This window comes from Lycorma delicatula, chromosome 3, assembly GCF_047948215.1.
Source record: "Lycorma delicatula isolate Av1 chromosome 3, ASM4794821v1, whole genome shotgun sequence".
NCBI classification, from domain to species: Eukaryota; Metazoa; Arthropoda; class Insecta; order Hemiptera; family Fulgoridae; genus Lycorma; species Lycorma delicatula.
In genome coordinates this window covers 13,076,239-13,097,162 of record NC_134457.1, presented here as the reverse complement: position 1 = coordinate 13,097,162, position 20,924 = coordinate 13,076,239, and the positions used below count along the sequence as shown (strand labels likewise).

Here is a 20,924-nt window from a genome sequence, read left to right as displayed (position 1 = left end):
TTTATATGTAATCAAGTAAATTTTTGTAATTTTTTTTGTTTTTTGTATTTTTTTTCAATACTAATTTTTCATTTTTGGATATTTTAAACTAATTATATTTTGCAATACTTATCATCAGAACGAGTACTATTGTCTTAGTCACACTTATCTACACAATACCTCCGCCATGATCTATCTAATTAGGATGAAGAATGACATTAAAAAGTCACAACAAATGTTTAATAATCAACATTTACAACAACATAAATGAAGAAAATCAGAAATGTTATTCAGAAATAGCTCACATAGATGAATTAACAAATAGAGATATTTAAAATGTGGATGTAAACAAATAAATAAAAATATAATTAAGGTATTATGTCATAACAATTACATTCACCATACAGAGTATTCACATGCAATTTTGATATTTCTCATGCCTTCCCACTAATCTAGCAATCCATCCCCAGCCTGTGTATTATCTGGAATTTCTAAATTTTGATGTGTAATAATATTGAACATCCATAAGCATTCAAATTTATAAAAAGTTAACAGATCTAGATTTGATTAAGTCAAATTAAGGAAAGGGCCAGATACTAAATAATCTGGTAAAATTAAATATTTGTTATTTGAATCAGAATTCAAAGAAAAATTTATAGAATATAGTTTCCAATATCTCTAACACAAAATAAAGGTTTGACTTTTCCAGGCAATAAGAAAAGAAAGTACTTGTGCAGATTCCTCTTTTACTAAAATAAAAATTGCAAAAGATAATGAAAATGTTTTTTCATTATCATTCAAAAAAAAATTAAAGAAGAATTTTTGCCCAAAAAATACCACATACAATATACACTGGCACTGTCAATAAGCATTACAGTCAATGTAAATTGGGTGCCTATTAGATATAGAGGTTAGCATTTTGGCTTCTAAATCAGCTGATCACAGGTTCAGCTCTCAGTAACTACTAACACAAATACACTCCACCATTACAGTTCTGACACACTGCATTCTTTCCAATCAGTTGGAGATAGGACTCAGCCCGTAATTAAACTGCACTTTCTTCACTAATCATTTGTGGCATTGCTATTAATGATGCCTGTCATAAAATTTCTTAAATAAGTCTACAGTGAAGCCTGTTATAAAGCTGTATAAAATTTCTTCAGTATGTAGTTGGGAAGTAAATTCTTTGTATATCTTTAATATGCTGAATATTTTGTGAATTGATAAATACTGCGTTGTTCTAGTGTGTTTAAGGTTTGGTTTCTGTCCTATGAATGTACACACTGGTTAATCTTACTGTATTTGTTGTCTAATTCTACATGGTCATTAGCAAAGATTGCTTCTGTTGTATGTAGTTCCTGCATATATTCCTGCAATCTAAAGGTGAACATGTGTCTAGTCTATATAACATAGTTTTTATCTGCATTCTAATTTGTATACTCTCAGGTTTCTGTTTGTTAGTGTGTATTTTGTTAATTTGTTGTATGATCATGTTTGTAATTGTGAAAGTATTGGTGATCTTGTATGATAGTATAAAGCATCATGTACTTTCTTCCACTAGGTGTTTTTATAAATTTTATATAGTAAGTTGCCTTTTAAGTTTAGTAAGCAATTAGCTTTGGCCAGATGTTATACTATATTTGAGATTTTCAGTGTACTTGAAGGCCAACAAAGATATGCAAACTGGGTGGTGTAAAATGTGTAAGAAGGCACGTGTGTATAGTGGGATGATTAGACATGTTAAGAGTTAAATCTGTCAGATGCAAAGGAATTTTTTTATTAAAACCCATTCAACTGGATTTAAATTTTAGAAGTAGCTTGTTATATATCTTTGAAAAGGTGAGGTTGAAAAAGTTATGATTTGTTATTATTCTACACTGCTAAAAAAAAATAACACTGCGTACCACACAAATAAAATGACTTACTATAACAGAGCAAAACTGTCTGTCATATTACAATAAGAAACCAAACCAAGACTGACTATGGATTCACTCATTTCTAGTTTCTTGACTGATAAGCTTTTATGAGATCTTGAAGAAACTTACATAATGAAAAACAAGCATAAAAAATATTATATGATAATTGCTATGTAGATGAGATCACATTCTTGTGTAAAGTCAATATAAGATAATGTCATCCATACCTCAAATTCATTAATTGCATTCCAATTTACATCTCACTGCAGAAAATGGCATAATAAATATCTCTCTTATCTTTCCTAATGTCCCAACTTCCAAAGTAGATAGACAACATTGTTAAAATATTAGTACAGAGAAATTTCAGTATAATTAACATACTTATCCATATCACAACTAAGCACTTATCACAGCACATGTTACTTTCTTACACATTTTACACCATTTAATATGCATACATTCTTCTTTGCCTAAAACCAGGAGAGTAATGGGGCTGGAAGGGCTTTCTGGAACTCTTTTGCAAGCCGAAATGTGTTCCATTACTTTTCTAAATCTTGGGAAGATTATCTTTTTTTTAAGCTGGAAAAACAACTGTTTACATTCTGCACACATTTTAGTTGAAAAAATAGCAGATACAACAAGTTCCTCCGTTTCTATGGGTCTTATATACAATGTTTTGTAGGCTATTTCCTTTCCTTAATTTAAGATACTGACCCTATGGTTCTATTTTCTTTTAGGATAAGGAACTGCAATATTAAAAAAAAAATTATATGGGCAATATAAAAATCAGAAAAATTTCAATGGGCAAGTTTGAAAAATTTTAGAATAGAAGAATATTTTTGCATTGCTTTTATTATTTGTTTCATATACACCAACCCTAGGGTTCTGTATTCTTGCAATAAGAAACTAATAATACTTTCGCAAAGATTAAACGACTAGTCATAAAAATGGCAAAATTTCAAAGGGCAAGTATTAACAATAGAAGAATATTTTTCCACTGTTTTAATTTTCATGAAGCTTCAGTCTCGATCAGTGGCTTTCGGTGTACGTACATACTTTGTACTTAACTTTTTATCAAATATTAATTAATATAATAAATATATTATTTTTTTAAATCAATTCTTTTAAGAATTATACTCCTCTGTATTCTCTGCACTATATACAAATATATTTTATTAGATCAATCAAACTACAGAATAAATAAAGTAGGATATTAATTGTGTTAATTAACATATTAATTTAATTAATATGTAACATTAATTTTTTTTAATAGAATCAACCTTCAGATAGAATATGAGGATGACAGTATTAATATATTTTAATCAATATAGTAAATTAAGTTCAGTTAAATGGACAACATGCATAACTGCTTTACTTAAAATTATTTTTATTTGATTTTAATTGAATTTTTGATTTTTAACTTTTAATTTTAATTTGATTTTATGCCTCGGTGTCATATTTTTACGTATGTAAACATTTTTTACAATTTAATTTAAATTTTAATTTTAATTAATTTTTCATATTTTTAAATTTTGTTTTAATTTTTAATTTAACTGAATAAAAGTTTAAATTCTTAAAATAAAAAGATTAAAGGTTTTACATTTTAAATAACATAAATAAATGCACGATAAGTTATTATATTTTATGAAGTTTGTAATGTAATTTGACTATATGAATATGTAATGCAGCTGATGATGTGAGTAAATCGCAAAAGCACTCCTGGATATATATAGTGGAATAAGGTAAGTCATCCTACTTTATTTATTCTTTACTTTGGTTGATCTAATAAAATCTAATTAAATAAATATATGTACTAAATTTTAATCACATTTCAAAATATTTTTTTATGTTACCTGTTTAATTACTGACATTAAAAAGTTGACAAATTTAATAAGAAAAGGTGTAAAAATTATTTATAAATATTATTTTCAATTTAAATAAATAAAAATGAGTGAAAAACAAAAGCAACATTACAAAATTTCTTTCTTAAAAATGTTAGGATAAATAATTGGATATCTAATAAGGATTAATAATTGTGACAAACAATCTTAAAAAGAAAATTAACGATCAATATTTGTGAACCAAAAATGGTTACAAAATCATCGATCAGCCACTGACACACACAACCACCAGGTTGGTCTAGTGGTGAACAGGTCTTTGCGAATCAGCTGATTTTGAAGTCAAGAGTTCTAAGATTCAAATCCTAATAAAGGCAATTACTTTTACACGGATTTTAATACTATAGATCGTGGATACCATTGTTCTTTGGTGGTTGGGTTTCAAAATTAACTATCTCAGGAATGGTCGAACTGAGACTGTACAAGACTACACTTCACTTACACTCATACATATCATCCTCATTTATCCTCTGAACTAATCCTTATGTGGTTCCAAAGGCTAAACAGAAAAAAAAGAAAAATTCCTCTGATGCAAGAATGCAGATTACCTGAACATGAAGAAGAACCCTGTCTGAAAACTTTATAAGAAATTTAAATACAAGTAAGATTTTTTTTTTAAATTAGTAATAATACAATTTTCTTGTTTAAATTGTTATTTGCAAATATTACTGCAAAAAGGTAATATTTATTCTTTATACAATTGTATCTTGTAGGAAGATTAAAAAATCAAACTAGGATTATAAATGACTATCAAAAGAAATGAAGTAACTAGATAGTTTTTTGGTTATTCAGTTTTATTGACAAAGACATTTGGAAAAAATTTCATTTGTGCACCTTTTTGGCTTATTCTATACAATACAAAATCATGAATTTGGATATTACAATATTTTTTTTTTTTTTTTTAAGTAATGCTGAATTATGTAATAATACTGTGGTTTTTTTTTTTGGTTTTTTTTTTTATAACTGACTACTCTTATTTGTCATACTAATAAATAATACAAGAATAAAATGTTAATATTATTTTAGGCAGTAAACAAAATAAGGGTATTTAACATTTTATTCTTGTATTATTTATTAGTATGACAACTAGAGTAGTCAGTTATAAAAAAAAACAACAGTATTATTACATAAAAAAAATAAAAAATATTATAAAAATAAATATTAACTATTTGAAAAATTTCACAAAAAAAAGTTTTGGGAAGGGGTACAAATTCAGCGTTCTGGCAATTCTTTTTTAAGCACCACTCCCTGCCTAAAACTATACTGAATTCAGTACAATAAAACATTACAGCAAATTAACAGCTATTCACTCATACTTCAAGACAATATGATATTTAGAAAACACAATAAAACATGTCTAGTATAGAAAATATATATTTCTTACAACACCAACCTGTAACACTCCCACTGTCAGCTACAAAACTTGTGTATTTCAAAATACACAAGTCACAATGAAAATTAACAAAACACATGCTGACAAACAACAGAAACAGAGTACAAAAATTAAACTGCAGTGATTATACTAAATACTATTGTTTAATTTATTCAATAATCTTCTGAATTAATTTCATAAATTAATAAATTTAAGTAAAACAATTAAGTAAAATAATACTAATAAAATAAATGAAAATAATAGTTAAGATACTGTACTTACGAATTGTGTAACTCAGCGATCTGTTTTAAATTTCCAAATATTAGTTCTTTGTTTTCTCTAACAATAGATGGTACACTTTTATTATCTAATGGCTTCAAATAATGATCTACAACCTGTTGTATATCTCTTCCAAATTCCTCCTCTGTTTCAACCAATTCTCTTATCACAGCCCTGAGTAAAATCACACAAATAACCATATTGTTATTAAAATATCTACCTTAGAAATAAAAATTCATTTAGTATGCAAAAAACTGAACAAAAAAATACACATTTGAAGTTTAATTGAAATTCATTCTAAATGTACTTCTTAATTTTTCATTTGTGGATACTAAAAAAAGTGTTTTTACTCTGGAGATCATATGAATTCTACTAGTTACAGTAACATATACAAAATTAAAACACGTTACTGGTATTTGATTAACACCAAAGTTTATACACGACAGGTAATGACTGAAATTAAGTAATATCGGCAGGCTAACATAGAATAAAAAGTCATAGGAGAACTTATTTATTAAAGTTTAGAAAACTCAGTTGATGCAAGGTAGGAATGGATTGTTTGACAGGTGAGTAACTTCTTGCTATCTATGATATCCTATCACAGTAACTCTTCTACTTGCTTTATTATTACAGTGTCAGCTGTAATTACCCAGTGTTCTTCAGATATTCCAGATAGAACTAATAATCCACTAGGTTAGTCTAGTGGTTAACTTGTCATCATAAATCAGGTTCAAATTAGTGATGGGCAAAACTGAATGATTTTAGTAATTGAGATAGTAATCGAATGATATAAATAATCGACTGACTCTTTGAAATATGAATATTACTAATTTTTTTTTTTCACTAGTACAAACATTGAATAAGATTATTAGTTTGACTAATACATTTTAATAGCTGTTACTAATAGATCATTTCATACGTTATGACTGTCTACTGGTTACTGGTGCCGCAATTAATCCCATCCTAAAAATTATTTTCTGCAAATGCAATGATTTTATTTGAATTATTATCTCATTCTCAATCAGTCACTAATATTTTGATATCTTTGTTTTTTGTTTATAAATCTTGTATTAATTCATATGCATTATTTGTTAGTGTTTGAGTCAGTGTTAAATAGTAATGTTTCTGAGTTTTATTTCTTTAGTTTCTAGATTCAGTCTATAAAATTTTTTGTTTATTTTAGTATTATAGGAGTTATTTTACTTATTAGAATTTACTCATTTAGAGACTACTTCATTAAACTTTGGTTTTATTGAGTTTCATTATTTTTTGTTTATAAATTAGCCAATTAGAAACTTTCATATTTAATTGTATTTATAGAGCAGAATTATAAAACCAGCGGGGAGGGAACCATCAATTGCTCAGACATTTTTTACTAAACATGAAAGCAACAAACGTGTTTCTTATAAAATTTTAATTTTAATTAATTAATTTAATTAAATTTTAATTAATTTTTCTTATAAAGTTTTTCAGTGATACTACAAACCTAAAAGAGCCCTTAAACAGAAACATCCTTTACAGTTAAAGTTAAAAAAGAGGAAGTACTTCTGAAATTTCTACTTCATTGATTAATAAACCTCACACCAATGCACAGTACCAGTAATAGCAGATCTCATTGCTTCCACATCATCAGCCAAAACACCAGGTAGTAAAATTTCATTTAAGTAAGTAAATATAGCTCTACCTAAAAAACAACTATGTTTATTTGGATGTTATGACTAATAATTATCTATTGCAGAAAAAACTGCAATTGACAGATGCATCATTAAAATGTTAGCCACTGATTTCCAACCTTTATCATTGGTTGAAAATCCTGGTTTTTAGAATATACAATGAAATTGCAACCATTCTATGAGTATATGCCACCTAGTAGGAAACATTTATCATGTACAATGCTACCACAAATTTACTCTGAAAAATCAGAAAAAAATTAAAAATATGGTAAATTCAATAAAACATGTTTCAGTAACTACCAATATTTGGTTGATCGATGACAATAAATCATTTGTTACAGTGACTAGTCATTTTATACACAGTAAAAAATGCATTCAATTGTAATCCAAACTTGCAAATTATTAGTTGCTCATACGGGAGTAGTAGCAATCGACTCTATTTTAAAAACAATTTTCGAAGAATGGAATATCACCAATAAATTAGTGACAATAGTTGCAGACAATGGATATAATATAAAAAATGTGATTAATGAATATTTAAATTTGCATTACCACCTGTGTGTGCCTCACACCCTTAATTTATCTGTGCAAGATACCATTAAAAAGAACAAAGAGTTCTCAGATTTATTGAAAAAAATGCAGGTATCTTGTTTCACATTTTAAACATAGTGTTATGGCAACTAGCAAATTAAGGGATAAACAAATGACCATAGGGAAATGACCAAAATGACCACAGGATGTCTCTACCTGTTGGAATTCTGTTTTAGTGTTGCTGGAAAGGCTATTGGAAGTAAAAGATCCATTGTCCATTACTATATCTGAAATTCTAAATGCTCCTCAATATTTGTATGCCTTAGAATGGATAATCATCACCGTTGATTGGCAGATGGCATAAATTAATACCCAAAGCTGCTTTTGTTGAACCAAAATTAAAAAAAAATGCATTTGGCATAGAAGAAAATGCACAAAATGTCCAAGAAATGGATAACTGATGAGGTTACAAATTTAATTACTCCTGACATACCTCAGAAACAACAAATACCAAAAATTGTCTTTGGAGTTTATTTGAGGAAAAATAATGTAAAATGCAAACAATGACTCCTGGAGCAATCAGAATATTGCAAATACAACAATATTTGGAAATGCCACATCTAAATAGACTGAAAAATCCTTTGGAATTTTGGGAACTGCATAAAAATTCATTACCTGAATTATATGAGATAAAGTTAAAATACTTCTGTACATTTGCAACATCAGTTCCCTCAGAAAGAATGTTTTCTAAGGCTGGGGAGCTAACTAACTGGTGTAGAAATACACTATCTCCAAAAAAAAAACTGGACAAAATAATTTTTCTAAATGGCTATTTTAACGTGGAATTTTAAACTGATTTATCTTTTATAATTTGATTTTTTCCATTATTAAGTTTGATAACTTTTAAATATATGAACAAAAATGAAAACCATAATTTAATGTGTGTTTTTGTGAATAAAATTAAATAAAATATTAAATAGGTTGTCGGCTAATTTAAAAAAAAAATTATAAGTGGCATTTGAAAGTGACGGGGAACATCACATCTTGTTTTGTTTAATTTTTATTTTATTTGATCATCTTGATATTATCATATTTTCTGAAAGAACCTTAATTAATAATTATTTTTTTATTTAAGAATTTAGCAGTGCTGCATCAAATTTTTCCCTTTTTAATTACAAAAAAATTAACATATAATTCTAGCATTTGATTTAAGTGATATCTTTTGTGTAATTAATAAAAATGAAAGTGGAATGATTATAATTAAGTGTAAATTAAATTTTTTTTTTCAATTTAATAGTAGGAGTAGTGGTAGCACAGTAAACGAAGTAGCGAGAAATGAAGTCAGAAAATAAATATATGGTCACAGTAAACGAAGTAGCGAGAAATGAAGTCAGAAAATAAATATATGTCTCGTTGCTGGAATTAGTAATTCTGTGTTAAGATGTTCACTCGAGCGAAAATGGAAAGTACTAGTTGAGATTCTCTCATTATTCATATTCATATTAGTAGTTAATATTCAGCCTATTCATCTTCTAAATCTGAGCAAGTGACAATTTAAAAGTAGTAGTAAAATTTACTCATCATTCATAACATTAGTAGTGTTCGCCTACATTACTACTAGTATACCAAGCAAGAACATCATTCGAATGATGCAGTTGGTAATTCGAGATATCTAGAGATACTTCAATAATCGAATTGTTACTACTTTTTCATTCGAGAGATCCTATCACTAGTTCAAATCCTAATAAAGGCAGTTATTTTTATACAGATTTTAATACTAGATCCTGGATACCAATGTTCTTTGGTGGTTGGGTTTCAATTAACCACACATTTCAGAAATGGTCAACCTGAAACTGTACAAGACTACACTTCATTTGCATTCATACATATCATCCTCTGAAGTAATACCTTATGGTGGTCCTGGAGGCTAAACAGAAAAAATAAAATAGAGTTTACCTTAGATAGAACTACGACGCATCTATGTATTTGTGTTTTCTAAACTTTTATAGGTTATAGAACGTTTTATGTACAACATAACTGACGATTTCTGTCCATTTTAAAAAACCTCTTTCATACTAGTCTGTCAATCAGTTATGAACAGAGTTGCCCCCCTCTCTCCTAGGCTCAAAATTCAATTGTTTGTGCCACAGAAGAAATTTTTGTACATTATAAAAATTAATGTTCTGTTATTTCTTACAAAGGTAATATACTATTATTATTTTAGTCACATAATATTCATACTAAAAAAATAATTAATTTTATGTAGTAATTTACAAATTGTAAACAAAAAGTCAACTTTTAAAAATTTATAAGTATACAATTTTTGTCATAAATTGTAGTCAATTGTTTTTAAATTTAATAATAAAATGTCAGTGTACATTTCCTTTCTTATAATTTGTTAATAAGTAATACGTATTTTTAAATAGACTGAATAGGTGAAACTCATTTAACTTAAATGCGGTTGAAAATATTAACTTATTTGCTTCAAAATCTTTCAATCAACTGTCTTTCTGATAAAATCAATTTTTCCCAAGTATAAACATTTGTGATAAATTTTTCAAATACATAACCTTTAACAATAAAACATAAAATTTAAAGAGTCTAAAGTCCTTAACAAACTCTGTCAGCAAAGGTTCTAGTAGTATCTAAACTACAGTTACAGAACTCAACATAAGAAGTAGTTAAGAAAAAGATTGAACAGTAAAAAAATTACAAGTTAACCATGAAAGAATACCACCAAAAGATAGATTTATGATCCTGTCAAAGGAGCACAATCCTATCCTTCTATAACTTCTTGAAAGATCAAAGCATTTTTACACAAAATGAGAACAGAATATTACTAATCAATGATTTAGTTAGTATAAACAAGCTTAAATATGCAGAAACAAATTGTTTTTTATACATACACAAAAGCTGCCCCATGTGAACCATTCACTAATGAGTCAGACTCTGCCTAGAGGATAAGTGCTCCCCTAATATTACTAATTTTACATGTACTTATAGTCAGGGGTTCCACAAAAAGCTAAAATATGACCTAGGTGTTTACTGGATGAAGGTTAAGCTTCCTATTCCTAATTAATCAATCAGTGATGTTCATTTGATACTTTACCCAATATGATATTTTAAATGTACTTCATTTATTTTGAAGTTATATATTAGCTAAAATTTTAACAAACAAGAAAAGACTAATGTTTGCCTTAGGAAAATAGTAAACAACCTTAATCTCCAGAGGCATTCACTTTTGAATTGATTCCACAAAGGGATGCTTATTTTTCGTTGAACCCTTTTTCTCTGGAAATGTTCCATTGAAATCGTATTAGCTATAATACTAACTCCATCTGCAGCACATCTGTGGCAGGTGGTTAAGTAAGTTCTCCTTAATAGGAGTGCAACTTTGTTTCCTACCAAGAGATTGCATAAAAAGCTTTATCACTGGACCCATTACAATAAGTGAAGTCTTTACCTGCTATAATATATGCACCCAAAATGTTTTTTTTTCTTTTAAATACAAAAATATTGCTCATTGTACTTCTAGTACTTCAGGTGAACAAGATGAATGTGTCAATTATACACCTGAATATTACTAACACTTCATGGACTTATCATGTTGTTATTGTAAAATAACAAAGTGTTGACTCAGTGAAGAAGGAAACCACTTCACTTTCCTTGTAAGATTGGCAGTAGTCACTAGTCCTGAAAATAATGTCAAGAGACTTGTTTTTCAATTAATATTTTTAAACTATTTGGTTACAGTATCTAACAGATAGACACTATAAAATATTTACAACTGAACTAATAAAATACCCAAATAATTCAATGTTATTAATGATTATTCCTTTAAAAATAAATTTGCCTATATATTAAAGATCACTTCTAAATATAGGTATCTGAAGAACAATCTACCCTAATTTTATCTACCAAGAATAACTTCACTCAGATAATCAGATATAACTAGATATATTTTTTTTATTTATGTTTTTCATAATGATATAGAGTGTACTGAGTTAAACTGTACTTTTCCTTAAAGAATGGGCTGTGCTTAATTTAAATAAATAATTTCCTTTCTTATTTTTATATTTAATATATTTTATGTCTTGTACTACACAAATAAATGAATTGTAATGTTATTGTCTACATACCATAACACCAAATTACCAAAGTTTTTTAAAAATTTTATATGTATTTGTTGTTTCAGATACATGGAAACCTGATTTTTTTTCCTTTTTAAGACAATGCGCTTAATTCCAACATGTGTTCCAAAAGAGGAGCATGTGTATTCCACCCATAAGTTTCAAGTTCAAGATTGAGCATAGAAATATTGAAATTTTTGGAAAATATTGTTATTATAAAATATTGTTTATTTATTACTATATTTTTTTATACATAATATATAAAAACAGTTGTAACTTATTCAGTGTTTTGGCCAGCAATACCTAACAAATAACTGATCTGGCACAAAGTAAGACATCAGCTTTAATGAACACAAACATTAATATTTCCTATCATGTTAAAACAACAAACGTTCTTTTGAACTGATAACTAAATGGAAAATTACAAATCAGCCATTCTTGCCAACATTTTTAGTTATGAAATCAAGCTCATATTAAAAGACTTTATCCTTAAATTTATCTGAAGTATTAGTTAGAATAAATGTTTTAAATTTCAAAGCCTACTTAAAATAAGTGTAATAAATCAGATATCTTATCCAACATAAGTACAAAACAAACTAAATAAGTAATAGAAAAAAGTATTATGGTACAAAGCGAATATAAATATACAAATTAATAGTTTAGTTCACAAAAAATGGCTACATTTCTATTAATAAATTATCTCTACAATAAAAATCAAATAAAAATTTATTAAAATGCTAACTTATATGGTACTGAAATTGTGCATGAAATATGCAATATGGTTTTGAATGTTATAACCAGACAACCCAATTTAAATAAATTCACAAATTATTAACATTACAAAATCAAATTTTATGTTTTATAGAACAAACACACTTTAACATGTAATCTTGAAAAGTATAAATAAACATTGGAAATTGTATAGTCCAATATCCAGGATTCAGTAAAAGCATTAGTTCATGACATTTACATAATTTTTTTTTCTATTTGAGATATATGAAAAACATTATTCACATATAAAGATATTAATTTGGAAGCTAATAATATATAGTGTCCCATGAACAAACAAAAAAACTTTCAGGACATGTTCTACTGGTGAAAATAATGAAAAAAATTTCATATAAATGTAGGTATGTAAACGCATTGTTTTCAAGTTACAACTAATGAAAGATTTTGTCCGGATTTCAGCTCTTCTAATAAAAAGAATCCCTACTCTAATTTTTGGGAACCATATTAGGGATTAAGGGTGGTGATTTCTTATGTAACTTGAGCCGGGAAATAGGGTAAAATCAGTCCCACGACTGTAACTCCAGAAGTTACATCTGACATAAAACACAAAATTTGGAGTTAAAAAACAAGTTTTTTTTAGGTTTGTTAAATAAGTAATAAATATGGAAGATTTAGTAACAAAACTTGTAGAGAATTTAATTCTCAGAAAATTAATGTACATATAGCCAATAAAAAGTAAATAAAGACTTTTAAAAATCAGTTTTTTATTTAAGCAAAACAGATGAAAAATAGACATAAAATCATATTATTATTTCTGTATGTAATAACATTATTCTTAACACAGAATAACAGAAAAATAAAATACATTATATGATAAATGTTAACAGAATATTCATCAGCCATTTAACAAAATTATTGTACTACAAACTTAAAAAAAACTTGTTTTTCGACACTGAATTTTGTGTTTTAAGTCGGATATATTAAAAACTTACTGGAGTTACAGTACCGGGATCTGTTTTATCTTACTTCCCAGCTCAAATTATACAAGACACCACCAACCTTACTCCCTAATTTGGGTCCAAAAAATTACAATAGGGCTTCTTTTTATTAGAAGAGCTGAAATTCAGGTGAAATCTTTCATTAGCCATAACTTGAAAAAGTGTTTCCAAACCTACGTTTATATGAACATTTTTCATTATTTTCACCAGTAGAACACATCCTGAAAGTTTCTCAATTTCTTTGTGTGACACTCTTATGCATCATGTAAATGAATACAAATTGTTTTATTTATATCTGCATATTTTTACAATTAAATGAGGTTATCACACATGTCATTTTACTTACTATTTTTTGTTTTGACTTTGCTGCTGCATCTAATTTTCAAGATACTCATACTACATTTTCTTATAAATCAATGTCATTAATGCAATTTTTTTCTATAAATATGGTTTTGTATTAATTTTTTTTATAATTTGAGAAATTTCTGTAGTCATTTGCAATAAAATATTACTGTTATTATTAAACATAACATTGACTAATGATATAAAAGTCAAACCCACTGTTTAAAAATACTCAACACAATAGTTTACAGAAGCTAACTCAAAATTTTTACAATATTAACACCAAGCAATCAGTTTAACCATTAATCTTACTTAAAAAATAAAAATAAATTTCCATTCAAAAACAAAGCAATACTAACTCTCTTCTGAATCTTGCATCATTTGGACCCTCTGGAGATTCATCGTGTAATGACAGAATGCTTGATGGAACCCAACCTTGATGTGTAGGCTCATCGATAGACTGAACCAACCATCTGCAAAAAATAAATTATGTAAATAGTACTTTTTTAATGTATTTAAAAAAAAAAATAATAACTTTTTCATTCTAATTATGAGTTAGACATGAGTTAGTACACTTTTAGAAAGCACATTTTTTATACAGCAATTTCTATAACACATTTTAGTAATTAAAAAAAAAAATTAAAATTAACCAATTAAAGAATGATTATATATTAACTTATACGCAAAGCATGACCCACATCTGTAAATACGTTTTTATAACTCCAAACAAATTTAGAAATTACTTTTGCCAAATATCAAAGATATGATTTGAACTATTGTTTTGATAACACAAAATGTACCTAAGTAATGTTGAATTGTAACTGGTATCTGATTTTAACAATAAAAACAATGATATTTTTATAATAGCAAGGCAGTTAAAAAAAAATATCAACCCACGAACAAAAACATAAGATTGTAGTTAATTACCTAAGTAACTATTTAAAAAATATAATAGTTATTTGTAGATAACTATTATACATGTGCGCATGTGTGTGTGCATCCTTTTATAATTTCAGATACTAGGAGATGCAAGTAAACAGTTTTTTTAACAATTTCTCTTGAACTTAAAGACCTATTTAAATATACAATATTTAAGAAATCAGGGGAAAGAAATAATCTTTAATATAAGTTGATTCTATGTTAAATGAAAGATCACAAGGTAATCTACAGCAAAAAAAAAAAACCAATAAATTATAGTAAACATTGTAATAGACTATTATAAGTAGCAAATATTTTGGTATTGCAAATGTAATTTTTATTCTTTTCACAATTTTATTTTACTACCAGAAATTAAATTTATTTATTTATTTTTAATTGTTAATCACACTGCCAAATTAGTATACATTACAAGAAATGCACTGGAGAATTTAAAGATCAATTAATCAATCCATTGAAACTTTACCAGACCTTAAAGGATACTTAAACAGCAACATAAAATTTGCCATTTTTACTTCAATTTTTACTTTCTGGTCTAGAACACTATAGCAGAGCTACATAGCTGTAGAATTGAAAGTATTGTAATTGGTCCAATTTGGAATTTGGGCATATGCAATTTTCACTGGATCATGATGTTCTGACACCTAAGTAACCCAAAAAAAAAACCGAACACCAGATGGAAATTTTCTGGATGTTGTGTTCATATGTACGTGTATGTGTGTTTGGTGTTGCCCTATAAATCACCTTATATATTCAGAACTGCTGGACCAATTTTGACCAAACTTAGTTAGATTACTTTTATATATATGGGATATTGATCTCATTACATTTTCAACTTAAAAGGTCAAGGGAGTGAGACTGTAGAGCAATGTCACCCTCAGCATCTCAAGAATTCAACTAATATTTTTCTTAGGCACATTTGTTAACAATTAAAAAATAAAAATAAAATATTTGGAAAAATTTTTTTTTGAAAAATTACACCCCATCACAAAAAATGCTTTAAATTTTGAAAGCTTTATTGTGGTGGTTGTTTTTCATTGTGGTTTTTTCTATTGTCATTTAATTACACATAGAAATTAATCTTTAGTAAATTGGGAGCCCCAAACCCCACCGAGCTGTCGGACCTGACCAAAGGTCATGCATTTATTTATTTGCTTTAAAAAAAAGGTTTTTTTAAAATTGAACTTTGGACTCCCTCTTTGGGGTTCGTGTAAAAAGTAACAAACATGGTCACGTGAGGTATCAATTTTTACATTTTCAATGGTGCTGAAAATGATCTTAATATTTAAAGTTGATGAAATAGAAGCTTTTTTTTTTAGTAATATCAGATTTGAAATTTGCTGTTTTAACCTCATGCCAATATTATTATCTTGTAATTATAAGGTGGGATTTTTTCAATACGTCATTAATACATTAATTATATTTTATTTATAAAGAGCCACTTGACAGGAAAATCCTACAACTTTGTTGTTAGCTTTTTCTTTATAGATGTTTAAATTTGACTTGCAAAATAAAATTGAATTCAAAAATAATTTTTTTAAATAACACAGAAAAACATTTTTATACTGTATATAAATATATAGTAGACACAAGAGAAGTTGTTCTTTTAGTAGTGAATACTGTAGCTATATCATCATCAGCAACGGGTAGGATGCTGTCTGTGCTATGGGTAAAAAAACAGGAATTGTTCAAGAATCTATGGAATGGATTAAAGGATATTGTAGTAAAATCTGTAACAAAGCAGCATTACAAAATACTCAGTGAATCATAAAATAAAAAAATAAGATAATTAAAAAAACAAAATAAAAAAGGATCCAGAAACTGTTAATGAAATTACTTGACCACATATTTACGTACATACTGAAGAGGATGCAGAAAATCCAGTTTTTTTAATATTTTCAAACAGCAGTAATATTATTTAAAAACTCGTCCATCGAGAAATATTATTTCTATAAAATAATTTATTAATTTTATTTAAAATAAATATTTGTCAGAAAGTTTTTTTGAAACGGTTCACTAATAGCTTAAAAGTGACAATGCAAGCATAAAACTCTTTCTCAAAAGCCGAAGTACTATGCTGAGTTGCAACAAAAGTTTTATCATCCAGTTTGATGGTGAGGGATACAGTTAGTTTTAAATTAAGTTATTTTAATTTAATTATTTAAATGTACTACTCTTCAGATGATGTATTGTAATGAGTACTGTGCCAAAATTTAGGTATATTTTATGTTAATTATAAAATACTTAATGAATAAAAACACTTTATTATTATAATAATTATTTTTAAGTGAAAATTGTTTTGGTGAGGGTCGAATGTTCACAAATTTAAACACATGTTTTACATTACTAATATAAATTATATTTATGGGTATCAAACAATGATCTAACAGCCCATTTTTATACCTTAAAAACCCAATTTGATTTTTAGTTCTAACAGATGATATATTTCCAACGGTAGTACATGTAGATATAATAAATATTTAATAAATATGACAAGCTTAATATTTAGTAGGAACTTCAAAAAAAAAGCAGTAACGTTTGATTTTATTGCAAACAAAATCAATTTGATTATCCCATAAGAAGTTGTCTAATAAAATATCCTGAAATTTCATAATATGGACACCAGAAATGCAGTCGTTATTAATAATTGGAATTCCATCCATTTGATTAGTAATGCTACATTGGTAGTGCTGAGAAGCACAATGTAATGATTTCATTTACATTTAAAGTTAGATAGTTTGCACCACTTTTTAAGATTTCTATTACAATTGCATGTAAAAAAAATCGGTCACGTAAAACTATTCTAATTCAAAATTGAAATTCCCAACATTTCCCTCATTAAGAAATTCAAATATACTTTCCAGCTTAGTTACTCTAAACAATTCAATTCTTTTATCACATTTTCTTAGATTTGCTTATAATATTGTAACCTATAAAATCTTACTGTAAATCTGTTTTAATAAATATTAATAGACACTAAAGTAATAAATAAAAAACAACAAACAAAATAATTACTAATAAAGCAACTGACTTTATTGTCCAATTCAGAATTCATATGGTAATCTACCTAGAGGTAGGTCCCTTGCACCGTATTGTCTCCATTTTCCTTTATTCCCAGCTAAAATTTTAAGATCTGATTAGCTTCATTTTCTTTTGAGATCGTCATAACTCTTTTCCAGCTTCTTTTTTTTATACTTTCAACTGATTCTTCTAGCTCTGTTTTTTATTAATCCTTTTCCTTTCATGAATGTCCCAGTTGATTAAATTTCTTGTTTCTTTATTGCAATGCTATGATTAAAAACTTTTATTTTCATTCACTCTCCTAATTACAACTTAGTTGTTTTTCCTCTGTCTGTCCATTTGATCTTTCTTGATCTCCTTCGTGCTCACATCTCAAATATCTCTAGCCTATTTTTTTTATCTTTCATGTTTCACAACCACGCAGAAGAATACGGCAAACATAATAATTCACAACATACTTCTTCAACTGTAACGTTATCTTAATCCATAGCAATTGTTTCTTTCTATTACATGCTTCTTCAATCTTTGCTATTCATGTTTTTTATTTCACTTTTATTTTTGCAATCTTCTGCTGACTTGTCAAATTCTTCCTTCTTTTGAGCAAACATTCATCAGTTATTTACATCCTATCCTCATTAATTTATTTTTTCTAATATTCATTTTTATTCAATATTCTACTGCAGTTTCTTGTAATAATGAATCCATCTGTTAAATAATCTGTGCTCTTCTATAAAAAAAAAACTACACATATGCAAAACCTTACTTGATTCATACTTGAATAAAAGATTAGAAAAAAAATATTTTTACTTCAGTGAATATGTGTACATGTATGAGTTTGAGTATTGCAAGCAGTGTGTTTTTCTTTAATGAAGAAATTTAAATGAAGAAGTGAGTCACATTTTTTGAAACACAATTCAATTAAATAAGGGCAATAAAGACAGAAAGAGAAGATTAAGAATAAACAGATTATGTATAAAAATGTTACAATTATGTGCCAGAGAGAATTATCTATGTTGTCTCTTAGGAGAGGCAAACACCTAATTGAAGCCAGCTGATACAACCGAAACAGAGTTACATACAAACATCTATAAAGTAAACAAATAGATTTAAGAAATTTAGAAAAATACTAATGTAAACGAAGTCGGTTACTCACACAAAGATGTGAAATTTACTTAAAAATACAGACTCATATTTAAACTGGTAGAAAAATTAGTTTTACTGTCAAAGTTATTTTTACACTCTTACGGCCAACAATTCTTAAAATAATTCATTAACTTGCACTACCATACATGTAGATACTCGATTTAAGGTACATAATCAATGCTACTACTATAAATTAATTTTTTTTTTTTCTTCAGTCATTTAACTGGTGTGATGCAGCTCTCCAAGATTCTCTATCTAGTGCTAGTCGTTTCATTTCGGTATACCCCTACATCCTACATCCTGAACAATTTGTTTTACATAAATTAAATAAAGTCTAAAATCAGTATGGAAATATAAGTATTAATTTCATAGTTAACGAAAAAATTTCATAGTTGACTAAAATTTGTTTACGTTGTATGCAGCATAAGAGGCTGTATAAAAATAATTCATGCAGCCCATTATAAACAAACTCTTCACATTCTGTTAGTAATACCAGATGATTCAAAAAGGACTTCACAACTTTAAAAGCATATAAAAATTTATTGAGATAACTTAAAGATTCGATTGAGATTTCATTCCATAGAAAAACATAAGTTTGTCACTCAACATTCACTTTTGTTCGATATGGCTTCCATTTGTATTGCAACATATATCCAACTTGAAGTCAATTTCATTCCCGACTGTAGCCAGCAAGTTGGGTGTTACCTCTGTAACTTCAGCGTTAATTCGAAGTCTTAGCTCAACAAAATCAAAAAGAAAAGGTGGTACATAAACCGATCTTTAATGAAAACACAAAACAAAAAAATCTAGCAAGGTCAAATCTGGGGAGTGAAGTGGCCATGCATTAGACCTTGATGATCGATCACCGAACTAGGAACTATGTATCAAGAAAATCTCAAACTTCTAGGCGGTACTGAGGTGGTGCCTTGTCTTGCTGATAGTAATGACGTCCATCTTGGTCATCATCGTCTAACTGAGAAATTGGAAAACTCTGAAGCATGTCCACATAAATGAAACCGTTTATGGTTTCCTGTTGGAAGAAGAACGAGCCGTACAATATTTGTTTGCTTAGGGCACAAATAACAATGACCTTAGGGCTAAACGTTAGTATAATCGTTTATGTAATATGCACCAAACAGTCGTTTGTGGAAAACCACTCTTACGTTAAGCAGATCTAGTTGCTTTCTTCATACTATGTGCAAAGCTTACTGTGAGTTGTTCCATAGCAGCTTCAAGGACGCATGGGTGTCCTGGTAGTTTTGTATGTCTAAGAGAACAATCTGTATTAATGAAGGTTAGGCGCCAAGAGTAAATTCTATACCTTCTAGGGGGTTCCCTATCGTACTCTCTAGAAACATTACATTGAGCTGCAGTTGCTAACCGCAAATCATGAAATCAAAACAAACAGCAACCACATTTCACACCAGCAAATGTATCCATTTTTAACTGCATTGGTGATAGCACTGATGGCTGAATTCCATACCAATTAATTACACGAGTAAAAAAATTTGACGTGTTTTGCTATGAAATGCGACCTCAACCGAATCTGTAAGTTAGCTTAATTAATTATTATATGATTTTAAATTTGTGAAGCCTTTTTTGAATCACCGGTATAGAATGCTCATTTTTTCTTATGGGGTCAATCGGATGAGTTGTTTCAGTGATCCACTTCGAAAAAATTTGTAATAACCAAAAGAAAAAATTTGTCACAAGTTACCACAATTCATGTAGATACATAACGTCATATGATGAAAAACATAAAAATTCGCCTTTAGAATGGGCGAATCGAAACGGTGGCCATCTTCAGGATTGGTGTTCAAAATGAAAAAAATCTTTTAGGTACAGTTAAACGCTATTAAATAAACTGCCAATTACTGTAAAAAGCTAATTTTTAATGTATAGATAAAAAAATATAGTTATATTTTTAAAATCGCCTATTTTATTGGCTCTCTTGTATTGCTACTTTTTTTTTTACGT

The 20,924-nt window shown here is 27.8% G+C and overlaps 1 protein-coding gene across 5 annotated transcripts in view; it reads right to left on the bottom strand.

Moving 5' to 3' along the window:
- The window catches only part of Obsc (Obscurin), a 613,188-nt gene that overhangs the window by 358,311 nt on the left and 233,953 nt on the right, over positions 1–20,924 (bottom strand). For all 5 annotated transcript variants that reach the window (XM_075359431.1, XM_075359430.1, XM_075359429.1 and 2 more), the window contains 2 exons: positions 14,207–14,320; positions 5,448–5,618 (listed from right to left, as the gene is read on the bottom strand). In XM_075359431.1, coding sequence (XP_075215546.1) covers positions 5,448–5,618; positions 14,207–14,320 — 285 coding nt within the window. The remainder of the gene's footprint in view (positions 1–5,447; positions 5,619–14,206; positions 14,321–20,924) is intronic.